Source organism: Cynocephalus volans, chromosome 14, assembly GCF_027409185.1.
Source record: "Cynocephalus volans isolate mCynVol1 chromosome 14, mCynVol1.pri, whole genome shotgun sequence".
Taxonomy (NCBI): Eukaryota; Metazoa; Chordata; class Mammalia; order Dermoptera; family Cynocephalidae; genus Cynocephalus; species Cynocephalus volans.
Genome location: NC_084473.1, coordinates 47,297,552 through 47,317,829, shown reverse-complemented (window position 1 = coordinate 47,317,829; position 20,278 = coordinate 47,297,552). Strand labels below are relative to the sequence as shown.

At 34.7% G+C, this 20,278-nt stretch overlaps 1 protein-coding gene across 11 annotated transcripts in view; it reads left to right on the top strand.

Annotated features, from left to right (window-relative positions):
• Positions 1–20,278, top strand: part of LOC134363293 (neurexin-1) — a 765,130-nt gene that overhangs the window by 234,526 nt on the left and 510,326 nt on the right. For all 11 annotated transcript variants that reach the window (XM_063078880.1, XM_063078883.1, XM_063078879.1 and 8 more), the window contains 2 exons: positions 6,560–6,733; positions 12,191–12,310. In XM_063078880.1, coding sequence (XP_062934950.1) covers positions 6,560–6,733; positions 12,191–12,310 — 294 coding nt within the window. The remainder of the gene's footprint in view (positions 1–6,559; positions 6,734–12,190; positions 12,311–20,278) is intronic.

The following is a 20,278-nucleotide window of genomic DNA, read 5'->3' as shown; positions in this document are numbered from 1 at the left end:
TTGGTGTGGTCAATTTATCATAAGGGGATAATTTTAAATTGTCCAATTTACTCGGATCTTCTGTGGGAATGTTTAGTTCAATGACTGCATAATCATTTGTGTTATTTTTATAATCTTTTGGGAATTCAGAGAACTGCCACGCTAACCAAAACATCAAAAGAGAGAAAGTAAAACAGTACCACTATGCCAAGGCAGAAATCCTTACAGTTGTAGCAAGTACTCGTAGCTGTGGCCTTGCCTACAGCTCTTCCTCCGGCGGTCCTGCCAACTCGGAGAGGGCAGCCCAAGCTGACTCCTTTAGGATTCTGCCATGGAGTGGACCACGCCAAACATCTACTTAAATTGTCCCTTTGTCTTCAATATTAAATATATGGTATTCTCTGAACTTAAATATGACCTTGGAGAGTGTTTGTTGTTCACTTCTACACAGGTAGTTTGTCATAAAAGTTTCCATTTGTCTACTTGTAAGCTCAAATGTGTTAGAGAAATATTAACAACTTCCCATGCTTTTACTTTCAGTAATTTAATGTCATTTATTTAAGCAGTCACAGGAAATAGTAACTTAGACTTTCTTCTCCCAAAAAAATGTAAATATGTGTTTGTTTCCCAAGGATTATAAATGATTTTCTTTTATCTAATGGGGTGAACCTGTTATGGAAAGAGGGTTAGATTTAAATTGTCTCCCAAAGAAAAGCCATCTTAGTGTGTCTATACAAGATCAGATCTGTAGATATTTCTTAATGGCTGTGCCATAAAACATTAAAATTAAAGATAATTTTAACTTCTCAATATACATTGTAGTTGATTTTCATTAAATAAATAAATAAATAAGTAAGTAAGTAAATAAATAAATAAATAAATAAATAGAAAGAAAGAAATAATTCTGTCTTGGCAGAAAATCGTGTGGATAGGAGTAGTTAGTATCTCAATTTTGGATTCAAAATGGCCTTAAAGTGTTACAAATCCTATTTTTATTTTATTCTAGAATGTCACCAATTATATACATCACAAGATATACTGTTCATTTGCTATTAAAAAACTAAATCTAATTTAAAAATATTAAAGATGATGATGCATATTTGAGGGCAGAGGTTGAATGTTCACTGGGGTAAGGGAAGGTGCCTTCCTGTAGAATATGCTTAGAAATCAGCCCAGACTGATTGTACTTTTTCTACCTCCCAATCACAACAAGAATTAAGATGCAAGTTAAAATTGCCCCTAGTTTTCTATCCAAGGTCCAATTCTCTCAGAGTAAAGCCTCTAGAAATGTACTTTCTCCAGCCACACACAGGAACGTAAGCCAGTGTGCATGACTTCAGTGTCCCACTCCCTCCAAATGCCACTTACAAAAGTTTGCTGGAGCCTCCTTAAATTTCCCAAGAGTTTTAGCTCTCCAAATCTACAAAACAGTTTTCCTTTTTATGTATGCTCTTTTTAATTAAAATAAAGTGAGAAATTAAAGAGGCACCAAAAAGTACATATGAATAAAAAGGAAAGCTGAGTCAAAGAACTAATTATACCTCAGCATTTGCATTCTGTTACTGTAAGGCAGAACTTGGAGTCTGTACTCTAATTGCCTTATTCTCCCTGTTCTTTAAAAGAAGGAATAAAACTCCTCCACTCCTTCATTTATCTGCCTTTAGTTGATGGCTCCCAAGCCATGACTTTAGTCCCGACCTCTGCTCCCTAAACCCCAGATTCATATCACTGGTTCTCTACAGGACACTTCTACTCAAATTCCACATGTTTAATACTAAATGCAATTTCATCTTTCCTTTGAATTATTCCTGCTTTAAATTCCCTAGTCTCCTAGCCTACCTGGCTTCAATCCTTGGATGTCTCAATGTCTTTTTTTTTTTTTTTTTTCCCCAGCCAGTAGTCATAAGTTCTATCATGCCACCATATTACTCAAGCCCTTCCTTTGACTTTACTCATTTATATTATTTATTAACATTATTTATTTTATTATTTATATTATTTAACCTTATTTATATTATTATTTATATTATATCAACATTATTTATATTATTTAATAAATAACTAAAAATCTTCTGTTTCAGTCAAGCCTGGCCTTTTATTCTCTGTCTCAAATGCCATATTCATTTTGTCACCATCGTAAATCTGTGCTGATCCCAATTTCTGGCTCCTGCATTTACATTATTACAAAGTAATGCCTCTATACTTTTTTCTGGTCTCAACTCTTCCGTGATGCACCAACTTACAACCAAAGTCCACATAAACCTTTATTTCTCTGATTGTCTAAGGTACATTTATCCTGAACCTTACAACCTGATTGAAAAAAAAAAAAAAAAAAACTTCATAGTTTTTTAAATTTTTTGTCTCAATCTGTTTGTATTAAATTAGAATACTATCAAACAACTTTCCTGTTTATGCTTAAAGGTTTGGTGATGCTGGGTTTCAAACTGAATATGTCACAGGAGCCCCTTGGGCTGCTTATAGTATAGTGCAGGGCATACTTCAAGCACACACATTACTATAAACTAAATCAAATAAATGTCATGAAAGACTTGCAAGTTTGACATCTTGTCACTCTGGATTTACTAGAAACAGAGGGACAAACTAGACAGTATTTCTCAGCACAACTAACATTGAATGAGGTACACTTTAGATGTGTATTCCTTACCAGCCATACCAGTATCAACAGGTGCTGAGTACATGCTGTAAACTGAATATTTTACACACATTCTCTGTAATCCTCATGGCCTTGCAGGGCAGGCATTATTAAACCCATTTCAAGGATGAAGGATCTGACTCTCAATTAAGTTATGTAATTTAACATGACCACACTGAGAAAGCCAGTAAGTGACAGAGCCAGAGTTTGTAGCCAGATAGAACTAAAAAGCCTGTGTCCTATTTCCTACTCATTAGTGCCCAACTACTGAGGATTGGATAGATCATTCGCAGATAACACCGTTGAGAGGAACATAGTGCTTATGCAGATATGGTGCTAGAAATAAGGGTATTATTGAGATTTCTTTAAGAAACTTGTCTTCCAAATATTTGAAGTTGTCTGGCTTTATACATGTTCTCTGCATTTTTTTTTTTTTTCTGGAAATGCCCCAAATCCATCTTTGCCTTATCAGTGTCACACATGGCCTACTTAAAGGGTATGAATAAAAAATTAACCACTCAGCTTGAAGAAGCAGTAACAAGCTAGCTTCAAGTCTATAGGCAACTTGGCTCTTACTGGATGTCCATCCCAGCTCTTGTTCACACTCAGGGTCATTAAGAGGCATATCCTGCTTCACATGCACAGGACTTTTCCTGTGAGGACCCATTAGTGCTAATGGGTCATTTTCCTCCCATCACTCCAAGGATCAAAAGGAGAAGCTGTGTCTTTGATGAAGTGGTAATGGTACCCAGGGCTTAGACCACTTAAAGGTGTTCTTTGTTCTCTTCATATGGCAACCCACCAAGGGAATTTAGACCACTATCTGCTATATGAAGAGTTTAGAGACAGTACTAAGTGGTGGTGCTAAGTGCAGCTTCAGTAATAAAAATGAAAATGAGTTTCCTATTTATAAAGCCAAACTCATCCACTTTGGTATGTTTGAGGCTTGCATACTGCACTGCTTGGATTGATATTTTCTTCTCCTTAGTAACACTGGGGAAACATTACTACTTCTCTTCAATAAACTTTCAAAAAGTTGTCAGGCAAATAAGTTTGCTAGTAGGAAAAGACAGGGAGTGTGGTAAGAAGTGGGAAGAGAAAAAAAGTAAGTGCTTTTTAGAATTAGCTCCCTCTCCATGTGTTGCCTTACCATTCTTGTTTTCTTGATTTTTTTTTTTTTTCTACTGTGACCTTGATCCATTGGGTGACTGACAATATTCATTCAGTGCTTAGAGCTCAGTTCTAGGAACTATGGGAGAATCTAAAATAAACAAAAACACAGTCTTTCTCCTCCAAGGGGTTGCAGTCAGAAAGGTGAAGGTTGATTATCAAATATAGCATTCCATACATAAATTTCAGTACTAAGTTCTACCTTGGAAAAGCCTGGAGCAATGCCAAGAATTCTTCATTTAATTTCCCGTGGTTCTCTAATGCGTTAGTCCTGGAGGAAAGCTGAAATTTCATAACAAATTTAGTTCAACAGATGAATGTAGGGAGCATTCCCTTGCATTGATATTTGACATGTGAAAGTATAAATCTCAGTTTAAAATTTCTGATGTGCAAGAAAGGTAACTTTCTATAATTCACCTTTGTTTCTATTTTGAGTTGTGTTTCTTTGAGTTAGTGAAAATGTAATCTAAGGCAATTTTGGTTTTCTTCTTTCCCTGGAGTTAAGTCTAAATTACTGAAGGGGGGTGGGGCTTCCATTGTACAGTCTTTTGGGAGGTAGAGGAAAGGAGCACAGAAGCTGGTCTCAAATACTCTATGGTCACAACTCAGGCGCCTGCTGAATTGCCACCCAGCATTTTCATACTAGTGTGCATCGCTTCTTCAAATCAGACTTTTTCTGCTATTTCTGGCCACTCTTGAAGTTGTTCTATTGCTCCCATATCACACTCGAGTGTGGAAAGTTCTGTGAGATTGTCAGCTCCCAGCATGTCTAAATCTACCATGCAGCCATTTCTTCTCAAAGATCTCGCCTCTGCCTCTGGGTTTTCCTGAGGAGATACACAGAGATCTCCATTACTCTCCTAAACCTACCTGAGGTTTTGACACTCACCAAGATTTAGTTTTTAAATTGGAAAACGGTGCCCTCTTTTTGACATTCACCAATGACTATTCTCATACAACGATACTTATCCAACTTTTTCTTCTACTTCCCCGAATGGGAAGCAGGAAAGCTAATGTACTCTTCTCATGTAAATGCCTTTACATTCTGTCTGTTTCACTCCTTGAAAAGTCAAGGCTTTTAAGATTCAGATACAGAAAGGTAATTTTGTATCTTTGATTCCTGATACCTTTCTCTGAAGCAACTAAAACACAATGGCTTGAAATTTAAGTGAGAGGAAAGACAAAGGAGAGAACAGAAATTTGGAGGTAAAACATCAAATAATGTTTCAGACCAAAAACATGCTACCCTTTAATATTAAGGACAGTGGTTAGTAGTCAATATATTTTTATTTTATTTAAGAGGTGCAGAATTAAACACATCCAGTACTTTCAGTACAGATTTTATAGGATCAATCATATCCTAGTAAAATACTTAGAGCTTTAGTTAGTGGGTCAAGGGACCAAAGTTCTCAGTTTTTAAGTCTAAATGACTTTAAGCAAGTCACATGGTTTTTGTGTTTCACTTTACTCACCAATGCAATTCAGGAGTGACAATTCTATGGTGACAAGGTAAGCTTATTACTTCTTCATGGATGCTGGCAGAAAACATGAGAATTCTGGGTTGGAAACCAAGGACTTTATTACTCATGGCTCAACAAATACCATGTGTGTCAGTTCTCCTAGCTCTCATGTCCCATGAAGGCAACACAGAGAGGCCCAGATGAACATTAGGAATGCAGGGGTTTTGTGTTACACTGGAAAATGTGCCAGTAACATGAAGTTGTATGGAATGGTTGATGTGAGAAAGAAAATTCAAATGAAAATGAAAAGTTAGAGAAATAGCTAAAAAGGGTATGCTACCAGAACTTGGAGATAAGAGCAGTGTATTATGGAATTTTGAGGTCACCCTTTCTATGTTCTGTATTGTTTAAGTGTTTACTAGAGTCAATTGATTACATCAACTGAGTGCCATCCAGATATGATGAATAGTCTGCAACAGGAAAAGAGACAGAATCAAAAATGGATTTCAATCTTTTTCTTTCCTTTTTTATTTTTTTAAGTAGTGGCCCATAACGTTGGGGAATCCCCAACCTAGAGACATGCACATGACAAAGCTGTGCAAAGTGTTCTATTTGAAACTGCAATAAAATTGGAAAAATAAATTGATAACAGAGCCCAGAAAAGCATAAAGAGTTGAAAGTGGTGTAATTTTACCTAAGAAAGAAACTTCTGGAGAAGGATGTAATATCCAGTTACATAGAGGTGATTATGGGAATGATTAGTGAACAAGATAGGTACAAGCAACGATAATGGGCTTAAGCGTAGTATAGATGGTGACTTTAAACACTAGAAAGAACTTGTTGACCTGCTTCTGATTAACTGAAAGACCCAGAGTTCTCCAAGCAGAATGTAAATTTAATAATAATACCTACTGACTGAGCATCTACTACATATCTTTACTCTAATGGGTGCTTCCTATATTTTATCTCATTTAATCTTCACAGCAACCCTATGGGATAGGTTTTATTATTCCTGTTTCAGAAATGAGGATAGGTTTTATTGTTCTCATTTTAGAAATGAGAAACTAAAACCAAAAACAAACAAATAAACAAAAAATCATTTTCAAGGCCATAGCATTGGTAAGTAACCGAGATTGGATTTCAATGAAGGGGCATGCATCTCCATAGTACATGACTTCTACTTGGCTATACCATACCGAACTCCTGACTGTCATAAAGCTGCTTTTTCCCCATCCTACTGTGTGTTTAAAGTTAATGCCATGTTACTTTTGTGACAAAGACTTTAATCTTCCCTCAGGTGACTTGTATATAGGAGGAGTGGCTAAAGAAACGTACAAATCCTTGCCAAAGCTTGTCCACGCCAAGGAGGGCTTTCAAGGCTGCCTGGCATCGGTTGATTTAAATGGACGGCTTCCGGATCTCATCTCAGATGCTCTTTTCTGCAATGGGCAGATTGAGAGAGGATGTGAAGGTACTAAATCTTTGTCATCACACTCTAAATCACTCTAATTCCACCTATAAATGAGAACAAACGTTGATAGCCAGCAAAATTCTGCTAATTGGTCAAACTCCCACTTAAGGCTTAGAAATCCTTATTCATGTTTTCAACTTTTCATCCCATAAATCTTAAATTTTCTGGACTGTCTGCAAGCCTACACTACTGCCTGATATAAAATGGGAGCTATTTCTATGACTCTTGTGATTTTCTGCTTCTTTGCATTACTATAGTTCACCTAATTACTGTGTTAATTTGTTCTGCAATGCTATCTTTATAGCATTAAATAGATACCCCATTTAGACTAGAAAAATATATTTACTCCAGCAAGTATTAGTCAACTTGAGCCTATTTTAAAAATCTATATTCAATAGGATATAACAAGAGAGTAAAGGTTAGATATCCCATTTTCAAAGCACTATTTGATTCGTGTCTACCTGGCAGTGAGAGTGTATCCATATATTATCATTTTTTTTAAGCGCAAATAGGTTTTCTGTATTACCCAAGGCTAATATTTTATACTTCAGAAATGTGATCAAGTATCTTCTGTTCTTTTGTGCTCTCTGTCAGACCAAGGTTTGTAGGAGTACTCTGATTGCTGCTTTCATTTTAGATAATTTTTCACTTCAACGCCTCGGATTATTTGAGCCAATTCTCCCTCCATAAATATAATTCAATCACATTATCATAAATTTTGTAGCTCTGGATGTGTTGCTGGTGCTTCTTTAACATTGAACACAATTTGGGCCATTTTGGAAGTTTTAGATTTATAAGGAAATTTTGTATGGGAGAAGATGAAGAAAATGTGAATTTCTATCCTCCAGGAGATTGTGAATCATTTCTTCTGAGCCAAAATAATGTCATTATATGAGAGTACTTCAAAAAGTTCATGGAAAAAATAGAATTTAAAGGTAATATGAATCTTTTCATGAACTTTTTGAGGATCCCTTTCATGTAGCAATTACCCAAGTACATGGAAATTTTTTAATTGAAAATACTTTCTTTTTTTTCTTTCTGCAGCATATATTTTCCTGAAAGGTTAGGTGAAATTCAAACTGTGTTTTAATACTGCCAGAAGATAAGGTTATATATGGAAGGTTTTGTCAAGTTCATTTTTAATGTTATTACCATATTTATTTTCTTTATTTCAAATTTTGGCATAATACTGTTGTAAAACAAAGGGAAAAGGGAAACCGCGTGTTTTCTCCTTTTACCAATTTAGTAAAAGAAACAAAATTAAGTGAATAAATTCCCTCTTGTTAAACGGATCGCAAAATGTGAGACTGAACTTTGGTTCTCAGAGATGATCTAATCAGTAAGAATGTGTGTGTGTGTGTGTGTGTGTGTGTGTATATATATATATATATTAATGAAAAATGAATTACAAAATTTTCTGGAAAATATTTTACAAAAGTAGGCCTTTCTACAAGTTGCTTAATAAGTTACTTCTCACCTACAAGAAATGGTGAGGGCAGACAGATACATCCACAGCTAAATACACACAAGATAGAAAATAAGACATAAAAACACAGGACCCCCACCACTGGAATATGATGGGAGTGAATGGGTGAAAAGGGAAGATTAATGGGAGCAAAAGCTGTGAACAAAGGGTATTTGCAGTAATGATATTTGGTGTTGTTTTCAACATAATCTAGCAAGCAAGTTGATTTAGATGATTAATTGTATATCATCTTGGGTAGCCTTAAACTGGGATTTAAACATTTGAACTTCTTCAGTAGATTATGAAATTGGTTCTTTTCTTACCTTATTGGTGATGCTTTATATATTTGAGCTTTAATAATTTTCACCTTTCTCAACCCCTGTTTTTGTCCTCTGCTCTGCCCTCATGACCTCTTAAAGGTCCCACCTATCAACACTATTACAGTGGCAATTAAGTTTCAACATGAGTTTTGGAGGGAACATTCAAACCATAGCATTCTGCCCAAAACTCAAGTTATTCTTACTTACAAAATTTGTTAATTTTGTCCCGATAGCCCCCAAATCTCAGCTCATTACAGCACCAGCTCAAAAGCATAAAATAGCCAAGTGATGCTGGTGCTGTGGGTCTGTGGTCCGCACTTGACAATTACTGCTTTGTATGACATTTTTCTGCTTAATTAATAGAAAATACAGACTAGTATTCAACCAATATATGAGCTCACTAAAGTTGAGATACCTTCTCTACATAAAGTCAGTGAAAATTTTCAGATACTCTTTTTGTAGACCTGTAATACCCAGCACTAGACTGCTTTATAAGCTACGAAAATAATTTTCTAATATGACAGCTCTCATTGATAAGGCACTGGTGGAAGTAAGTTTACATACATTATCTCGTTTAATCCTCGAAACTCTATAATTTTGATATTACTGCCTTTTTTTGGATGAGTAAATTGAGCCTCAGAGCTGTAAAGTGGCATTCATAAGGTCATACACCCAGTAAGTGGGTGATACAAGCTTTGACCCCAAGTTTTCCATAATTGAAAGGCACCTAACCACTTTTCTCTATAGTCTCTTTGGTTTTAAGAGATTATAGCCTTACCTTCATTTTCCCTTCTTTTTCAGACATATCTTTATTTTTAATCACTTAATACATATGTCCTTGTGGCTTGTTCCCAATTTTACTCAGTGATAAATTAAAAGAAACTATGTAACTAAAGGGGAAAATAAATTCAAGGCTCTGTCTTATGAAAGTGCTTGTCAATGTTTAAATATTGTTCTAGAAGGTGAGTACTTGGAAAAATGTGTCAGGCATAGACATGCATTCTCTTATAATACATGAATATAAAAAGACTGTTGAGATAAGAAAATAATAATAAAAATAAAGCATATCTTTATGCTCACATGCAAGTTATGCAGGTACTCTGAGTTGCCACTCTATGATATAGGCAGATTATGTTTTTAGAAGTGCAGTTTTACTATTTCTAGAGTTTAGCAATTGCATTTCTGATAATTTCTGAAAAACAAAATAAAAAATCTGTGTCTTCCTCAGTTCTTTCTCCTGCTGTGCATGTCAGGGATCAAATAGCCATTTGATAAAACAGCATCTGACCCAAACCACTCCCTGATCCTTAACTTATCCCAGGAAGGAATATGCTAAGGAATATTGCTTTCGAAGATTTTATTTTGAAAAAGAAAAAAAAAAAAAAACACTGATTATTTTCAGTCTCTAATGCCATGGGATAAAGATCTTCAGACCACTTACCTCTCACAGGTTGGAACAACAAAAAAACTGAGCAATTTAGTGGTTATTAGTTCTCTGATGCAAAAGTTGAAAACACTGTTACATGTATTCAGGGGTCCTAGACCTGGAAGATTATTACTACTACTACTACTACTACTACTATTTATAAGAACTATTATTGTTCTTGTTATTATAATATAATTAGGATTTAAAGCATTATGATTTCTGAATGTATGAAAATTCACATAGGTTAGTCTAAATTTAATAACTTTCTGTGAAAAATACCTTTACTGAGAAAGTTGTAATAGAAGTGTGATTGTAAGATATACACTTAAAAGCCATTTTACAAAAACATCAGTTTACACAAAGGCTAATTACATTTCACTAAAGCAGGCACCTCACTGTTAATAACATCTAATGAGGCTGGTGTCTATGTTTATATTTTAATAAAACCCATAAAATTTTGTTTTCCAGAAAATATATTTAATTCATATTATAAAGCTATTTAGGTGGACTGCATTCCCATTTCACCATTCTCTAAGATAGCCCTTATTAGTTTGGTTTTACTGTAATAATTATTCACAGGACAGTTTATAAGAGTTGAAGACAATTATGAATGTATAGAAAATACAGACATAACTGAAATCCTTAAGTATTAAATACCCAGCCTGGTAAGTGCAAGGATGAACTATCAACATTGAAATCTTGTAAATATTTTTTTATGGGGTTTATTTCTTCCATCCTTTACTACTTTTTTCATCCACTTCAAATAACATATGCATTTTGATGTTTGGTGTTACTCTAAAGTCCAGCTGTTGGCTGTGAGTAGCTGGCTTTACAATTTAAAGCCTTAATTGCCAGAGCAACATAAAAGATCTAGAAGAAAATCATAGAAAGGGGTAATTGGTCTTCTAATGACCATAGTCTACACTGTATCTGCACATGACAAACGTGCTGCATGTTTCAAATAAGCAACGCAGTCACTTTGGTAATGCATTCCTATCTATCCAAGAGAGGAAAAAATACAAAAGCCCTTTTAATTTTCCTTCATTACATGTCATTGGCTCAATTAACCATTACATATACATATAGACAGTAAAACTCTAATAAATTACCGCTTTCTCATTTTGGGCTTCTGTTAAGATTTATGGCTGTTAGTATTAATTTGTTTGCTCTACGTAGCCTTTTTTTCCCCCTTTACAGCAGCATGCTTTTCAAATCTGAATGTTCTTCTGTGTTTGCCCCCCATTTCAGTATTGCTTACTAACATTTAATATATTTTGCTTTTTTTTTTTTTTATTTTGCTGACAAAGTTGCATTGATGAAAGCTGACTTGCAAGGTAGATAGCCCTGTGTGTATAAAACAAGACTGAAACCCCATAATACGCAGTGGAAACACTGAAATATCAATTTTTTTTTTTTTTTACATTTTTGCAGTAACTGTTATTTGGGTTCGGATTTCATTTTTTCTCTTCTTGAACATGTGCAAGAAACCTCATTTTGTAGCATAGTTTGCATAAAGGCTTTCAGTCTTGAATATGTTTGTACAGTGATTGCCTTTAGTGCTTTGATCATACTTTTTTTCAGTTCTTTGTTTGTCAGTTTTCTAGTTATGATTCTTTAGAAATAGACTAGCGTTCTGTTTACTTGTATGTTAACTGGGGGCATGTCCTTTATACAGAGATTTTCATTTTATGTTTAATTGCATGAAATTGTTAAAGCATGTGAATTGATACTTGCCAACATACCTATCCGAAACACCCAGCAATCATAACTTTATCCATACTTTGTGCAGGAAAACTTCTAGAACCTCTAGGGCATTTTTGCATAACTCTCTTCAGTTATTTTGCCAGTCTTTATCTCAATTTCATGAAGTTATAATCTCCATTTCTCATGGTGTCTCTATTCATTGGTCAGAAGTTGAGGAGATCCATTCATTTTTTAAAACCCAAATGGTAACAGAGAATTACTGATGATGTAATGAGATTACTTGCTACCATAATCATACTAGAAGCTATGCGCTTGCTTTTACTTTTTGTTGGTTCTGTTCATTATTAGAATGCATTCTTTCCTATACTTAAAACTTTAAAAACTTTCATGTTATAGCATCAGGTGTGTGATCTAGAACTTTCAAAACTAGTTTGGACATGTACTTTGAGATGTTGGCAACTACTGTATGTGATCTAACTCGTGTATAAAACACTTTTGAATTTTTTTTAAAGAACCCAAGTTTCTCTTGGATTGTTTTGCAGGGCCCAGCACAACCTGCCAAGAGGACTCGTGTTCCAATCAAGGTGTGTGCTTGCAGCAATGGGATGGCTTCAGCTGTGACTGTAGTATGACCTCCTTCAGTGGGCCGCTCTGCAATGACCGTAAGTACCTATCTGAGCATGGACTGATACTTGCCATTGCTTCCAATTATTATTTGATATACATTGTCTGTATACTGAGAGTCCTTATATTACCTCTGAGTAAGTTGAACTTCCATAACCAAGAGAAGCAGTTGCTTCTACAGAAAGGACTTTTTTAAATACTAAATTAATCAAGGATGCCATAAGCTAAATGCTGTGCTGATGGTGATTATTTCATTTTCAATTGTTTGTTGCATTTTTTTTTTATTGCTAATGGTCACCTTATTCAAAAGAATTTTAAAATTTTTCCATATGAAAATTATCTCCTGCTTTTTGAAAGAAGAACCTTTGTATTTCTTTACATTAAATAATATTTAATTTCATAAGATTATATAGTGAGAGCAGTAATTTTAGTGAACGGTTACAGGTCTCATGTTTTTCTATCTCTGTACATCCCTTTAAGCCCATTTGTGCCTTTAACTTTAAAAACAAAGTGTTTAAACTTTGTCCTTCAAGTACTCTCCCTTGTATTTTAGCCACTCTTGATTTTTTTCCCTTTTAGTCTCACTATATAAGCATGACAATGAAAAAATAGCATTCACATCATATCATGGCATATCTGCTAGTGTTGGATCTATATAATAGCAGCCAGGATTTTGAGATGTAATTAACTAGTCTATAGGATGAAATTCTGTTTCTTAACTTTCAAATAGGTCCTGCTTTATAGCACTTTGTCAAAATGATAAAAGCATTTCCTATAAAACATGGCATTCTGCTATATTAGGAGAATATTCCTGATAAAGCCTCCTGGTTGTAAAATAGAGTACATGCTTTATGTTGTAAATGCTATCACATTTAGGCTAAAGCTCCAGGTTGATGGGATGGGGATGTGATCATTGAAGGTTTGGGCTTCCCAGCAGAGGTTGGACTTGAATGTGGATTTTAAAGAAATAACTAGCGTTTGCTCATTTTGACCTTTGTCTATTTGAGACTCTATTCATGTGAGTAGATATGTGTATCACAATGTCAAAGACAGGGTCAAACTAAAATATTCCGTTCAACTGAGTTGTTGTAGCCTAGCAATATAGTGCGATTCATCAGCTGTCTTCAGGTTTCCTGTCTAAAATATTGAACTAGCGACTAATACCGAATAAAATCTTACTTGGAAAAGGCCTTTGATAATCATGTCACAAAAGATAGATAAATATTTGGTCTCCGTCCTACCAGCTTCATCTTCCATAGAACTGCAGTAAACTTGAAGCAATAAATGTATATTTAAGCCATCATACATTTGTAAACATTGTATTTCTGCAAAACAAATCACACTTAAAAACAATAATCCAATTTTGGATTATATAAATAACCTTACATAAAGACTCAATAGATAAATATACATACATAAAGCAAAGAAAATTTAAGAAAAACATACATAACCTGTAATAACGATATGCACATATGTCTTTAGAGCAGTAACCTCCTACATTTGTTCCTACCCCAAGAAAAAGATGTAAACTTATATTCAAGAACAACCAGAGACCAAAAATTTGTTATGACTTTATTATGGCAAGTTTTTAATCCTGAATACTGTCCTGACAGATGTATGACTACATGTGGTAGCTGAGAGGGCTTTTTTGCTATAAAAATATTTTTCATTTTCTGAAGAACTTTCTCTGCCCACCTTTGCTTAATCTAGTTTCCATTTTACAAACAGTTGCCATTTGGTTGTCAGACTGTGTATCCTCATATACCAGTTAAGTATTAAAAATATAATTTTCTGTATGTATTTGTTAGTCTTGACCTAAAGAAACACCAAGCTCCAACCTTAGGTATCATTCTGCCTTCGAATCATTTTTTAGAAAACTGTTTGAATGCTGCTCCTGGGGGATAGTAGTGATGGTGTCAATGATAAGGCTATATGTTATTTTCTTGTAAATAAGGTAAATGTCATTCAATAAATGTGTCTCCTGATATGCCTCTTGCACAAATCAGCATTAAAATTACTTTGGAGAGCTCTCAGAATACATGCATTTTGATTAAATCATTACCTCTTAGAGGGTTTTCTGGAAGTGTGAAATGGTTCCTTGGTTTGTACCTTTGTACATTGGAGTTTCAGTGGTGAGGACATGGAGATACAAATCAATATTTAAAAGCAAATCTTATTTTCACGTCAATTATGATTTGTAGAAGGTACAATAGTAATTGTTACTTTAAAGACATGCAATTAATGTGGCAATAGAAGTAGCATGCCATATTACCACATTTTCCTCACTTTTTAAATTGATCAGAATGTATTTTGTCTTCACATCTCATTATTTTTCTATGAGTGACGCAAATAGAATTCTTATGATTGCTGGGATTTTAACAAACTCCTTTTCTCTATGAAGGTCGACTTTTTTTTTTTTTCTAAATAAAGCCATTCAGGGTATTTCATTTGTTAATAAAATTGTCATTCCTAGCTTACTTATTAATCCATAAATTCTGTGACTGTAGTATCCATTGTCATAGAAAACAAAAAAGAAAAATAGAGACAAAACTTTTGAATAAGAGAAAGAGCACACCACATTACATATAAGACCCCCTCTTCCCCCAATATAAAACTTCTAAATGTCATCTATCTGATAAGTTTCATAGACTGGGTTAGAATAACTAGAAAAATTTATTTATATTAGCCTGGAGATATAATTAACAATGGGAAGATGGGAATAATTTATAGCTTGTAAATGTAATCTTGGATAAATCATACTAATTAATTGAACTGAAAGAAATCTTTCAAAAAAGAGGCACTTATGCAAAGTGATGCCAAAGGCTATTTTAAAAGGAATGTATTTGTGAAACCCTTTCTTCCCTGGAAAATTGCCATTTAAGTAATCTACTCTTGACAAAACAATTGCTCTGTTTGTGTATGTGAGTGTGGGGGGGGAGGGGCAGTGTCTTATACTAGACTCAATTCTTCTGTATCAGTACCAAATTTTAGGTCCCCCATATCATTTTTCTGGTTTATCATAGTAATTTTTCAGTTGTCTCCTATTTCTTATCCTGTCTTCTACAAATCATCCAATGCTTCTATACCAGTTTTGTTCTTTCTTCCTATTCCCCCTAGTTTAAATGTCTCCAATCTCTCCTGATTCTCTTAACCAGAGGCAATATTTTTCCTCCTCTGACTTCTTATAGAACTTTGTTTATACTATTTTATCAGCCATCACTTTCTACCTTACAGTTACTCATGTTTGGTCTTATCTTCTTAAAAGACTATGTGCTTCTCCCAGGAACAATTTTTTTTTTCTTTCTATTCTTTTGTTTTTTTGCAGGGGGGGGCTCATAAGCCCAGTGTTTATACAGCATATTGTGTCTAATTGGTGATAATAGTAATCCACTAAATCAATGCTGAACCTTATGCATGAGTCTTGCATAAGGATTCCTAGTATATCCTCAGTGGCCAACACTGCTTTCCAAATTCCTCAGTCTGGAATTTATGGACCTCCATAGCCTGACCCTAACCTTCATTTCCATACTTACCTATCACAGCAGTTTGGCCATATGGCATGTTACTGTCAATTTACTTACTCACACTTTCTGAACAACATTATGCTTTCCAATTTCCTCACCATTGCTTATGCTAATTTCTCCACCTGGGGAATGCACTCATTCCACCTGGAACACATTCCTTTCAATATCTCTGCTTGAAGAAGTATAATTTCCTTTTCAAACTCTGTTTAATCTATTTCATCCCATGGAAACTTCCTTAGTTCTCTGAGCTGAGCATTACCTTTCACTCTTCTGAAATTTTAGGAAAACAGTGTATTGCACTATCTCATGTTATTGTGTGTTGTAGCTATTTGTAAACTTTCTCTTGAGTGGAGTCATTTACTGATCACTTACTATGTGCCAGGTCTGTGCTAAGAGTTCATGTTCATTATATAATATGTGCACTTCACCTCTTAGTGCGTGTACCCCCACTCACCATCATCAAACCAGTGTGCTATACAGTAATCCTTTTCTGCTTTCACCCAGTGGTCCAGAATAGAAGTTAGTCATATTAGTGACTTTAATGTCAGGTTGGAGAAGATGAATATGGCCATGATCACATGGAAAATAGCGAACATAATAACATTGTCACATTACATTAGTATAGAAATGTTGTGTGCCAAATTACAGTTCAGCTTCAATGGTATGTGCTACCATAAGGGAATAATACATCATAGTGCTGTTATTTTGGTGCTGTAGCTTAGGAGGGTGTGGGCACTGCTCTTAAAAGACTATTTTCAGAACTCTAATTTTTGCCAAGAGAAAATCTTTCTGATGGGAGTTTATTATATCTTTTGTATGAGAATTAGAAATATTCACTGAAACAAGGATGAGATAAAAATGACTTTTTACCAGGACATTTAACCATATCTTCAGCTTTGTTTCTTATGTTCTTTTGTTGTTTGAAAAGAGAATCCAATATCCAGTGCCTGAGCATCAGTATCTGAATGAATGGAAGTGAATCATAACATATATAAAAATAACTTGGATCCAAGTGACATTATTTCTCATCCATTTAAAACTGCCAGTAGTATTAAGCTGTAAGCTGAATTATTGCTGGTGCCATTTAGGACTGAATAAAATTTAGCAATTAGCTATGTCCACAACTAGATACTCGTTGTGAATATGATAAGTCTTATTAACTCTGAATCATTCAAGTATTTTTAAATGACAACTCTTAAGCTGTTTAAAGCAATTCAAAGCAATATTTACTGATAATGCCTTAGAAAAACTATCTATGGGGAAACAGGATCAGACCTGTCTCAGGTTAAACCATAATGAATTAAAATAGTGTTCATACTAAGTCAGAAAATGCAATGAAAGAAAACAATGTATGATAGAGCAACGTAATGCATCATAGAAGTGCTATCTTCTACTATTTTAAATAGATATATTTGTTCTTCTTGTTGTTAATATACAACATAAAAGTGAATGCATAAAAGGAAGAATTGGTCTTTTCATATTACAGTAGGACAACTAAATAATAGCTGCAAGGCTGTAAATATATAAGAAAAATTAAGTGGGGAAAGAAACCCCCAAATAGTGGAGTAGAATACTGCTGCATTTGAATTATCCCCTGCACTGTTCAGCAGCTGGATGGTGCATAACTCTAAGCATCCTTGTACCCTGTGTACATGTTGCCAATTTAGTCCCCAGAAGTCAAGAAGGAAGAAGGCCCAGATGGAATGTGGACCTTAATTTGACTGTTATGTTAGCCTTCATTATCGTAGATTTTATGTAAATAGGGAGATGGCCCTAGAAATTTGCATTTCTGTGGTAATACTGCCATGTCCCTCCAGAGCTCAACTAACCAGGGCTGTACTGAGAGAAGGTTTTGCCTGTAACCTTGGGTAGCTGTCCCCAAGGGATGACAGTGGTTCCAATTCTCACTAGATGCTATTTCAAAGAGATCTATGCACACAGTTCCATCTGAATACTTTTCTTTCCATGTGGTACATTATGCTAAGGTTTCTCACTTTGTTTTCCAGCCCTAGTAACACAGCAAGTGCAGAATCTAGGTTAGGGTGGGGACTTGCCTTAATCTTAGGTGCTAATTTCTGAACCTTGAGATTCTTAGATTTACTTTTTAAATGAATTTTACTTCCCTGAAAATGATGCACTGAAAGCACTTGTGAAAAAAATGAAGATGAGTCATGGTGAATTTTTAGAATCCTGAATAATACTAAATAAGTACAAACAATACATAACTTACTATCCATTTATTAATCAGATAGGTGAGGATAATAAAATGTCAAATACTTTCCCCACTTTATGGAATCAAATTATCATGAGTGTTTTTTTAAATAAGGAGTTTAGGATTAAACACAATTAGCTTAGACTTTATGAAATATTTTATTTTAAAAGAATATAATTGTGGTTGGATTTGGAAGGATGTGTTAGATCAGGCATAGGTTGTTTATATACTTCGTTGCTGTGGATATGTTTAACTAGTGCATAAAAAGAACCACAAAAAAATTTCATGTAGATAATATCCACATATTTTAATGTTAATAGCATGATAAATATGATTATGTGTATGCTGTTTATATTCTATAAATCTTAATTTTTTAATCTTTAAAAAGTACTATTCTTAATTTAAAAATGAGAATATCGAGGAATGGATATTTTAAGTAACTTCTTCGGGCTGAAATGGCTAGTATTGGCACAAACAGAATTTGAATATAAATCTATCTTCAAGCCCATATTCTTCTTTGCACCCAGTCCCTCCCATAGATGGATAGATTCAATGTCAATGCTGATGAAATTCCCCAGCTGCAAAATTCCCTAAGAAATTAGTAATGAGTGAAATTTACCACTGTGCAATTTTTCCCCATGCTTTTCTTACTCTTAATTCTTAATTTTATATTTAAGTATTATGCTGCATGAAGCATGCCTTTCCCCTCAACTGCTCAGCTGACACTTCTACAGATGAGTTAAAAATTCAGAGTGAACTGTCGAAGGCATACTGTCATTAACTTCAAGTTCTGTTACAAAAAGGTACTGATTATGAAAGAGAGATGGGAATTTTCTGTGATTTTTCTGACAGCCTCTCTGAGTTTCAAAAATAATAATTTAATATTTGATAATGAAATCAGGCAAAATATTTCCTAAAGTTCTTTTGCCTGAATCAGATTTACCAAGTATATTAAGGGGAATAAGCAGCTAAAATTCAGAATTGAGCTGATCAATGAATGTGTATGAAGTGTTTTATTATGTTAATTACATCTCGGATTTTTTTTGTATGTATGTACTCTTGTTAGAGCAGAAGCAGAAAGAAAAAAATATTGATGTCAGAGGTCAGCAGTGCGGTCTTTTATACACGAGAGAAACACAAGAGAATGTATGAAAACCACGGTATGAAAAGTCACTGCAAGATTAATAGTAAAGACCAAGGCCCTCTCATGTTTGTAAAGAAGGAAAAAAACAGCTCTGGGAAAATGTGCAGAGTCCAGAAAAAGGTCAAGATAAAAATAACACTGTGCTTACTTTAAGGAATAATTCAAGTCGTAAGGACAAAAATATTACTGTGATGAAAATGTACCATGTCCAATGATCCTTTTTCTTTCCCTGAACAAAGCACTCTATGTCTTTAATGAGATTTACTGTAGCAATTAAAAAGTATAGAATTCTTTTATGGGGAGGAATTACAGTCTTCTCTCCGGCTCTGTGCTGTTATACATTTTTACCTCACTGGTAGCATTCTGCAGAAGCGTAAAGTAAAAGGGTGATCTGTTAGCTCTCGGTATTATGTAGAGTATGATTTTAATGGCCCTGATGATCTAAATTCACATATCTCAGAAAATGGTCTATAGAGAGTGAAGCTTAATCTCCCCAGGATTTGGTGAGATAGGAATGTACAAAGGTGTTTCTTAAAGTCGTTTTAGAATGGAACAAGTTTTATAAAAGGATCAGCTGATATAGAAGGATGTTAAAAAAAAGTTTAAAAAAAAATGGGTCATGAACAAGGAGGAGGCGGCATTTGAAGGATACAGTGGAAACTTCCTGTAGGTGTGAACACTTCTTATAAATATATAACATATGACCCTCTAGGGAGAAACATAGTTGGAATATGCAGCAAAAAAATAGTGCATTTTGCTTGGTGTCTTCACTTGACTGGTATGGTGTATATTTTGATATTTGGCAATTCTCCTGTTTGGAAGCTCTTTCGAGGCCTCTCATCTGGATTCCAGCAGCTCAGGGCAATGCTGACATTGTGAATGGTGCTGGGTAAAGCTGACCGTGGAATTTGCCTGTAAAGCTTCTCCAAGTCATGTCATGATGTCTAAATAGCCAGCCATGTTCATGTCAAATCTCTGATGGTCACTTGAACGCCCAACTTGAAGGAATCCAGAACTGAGGATCCAGATTTATGCAAGCATTGCACAGGTGGAGTAAGAAAGTGCTGCCGAAACTGTGGAGTCCTTCTCGGATGACATCAGTCATGAATCTGCTCTTCTAAGTCCT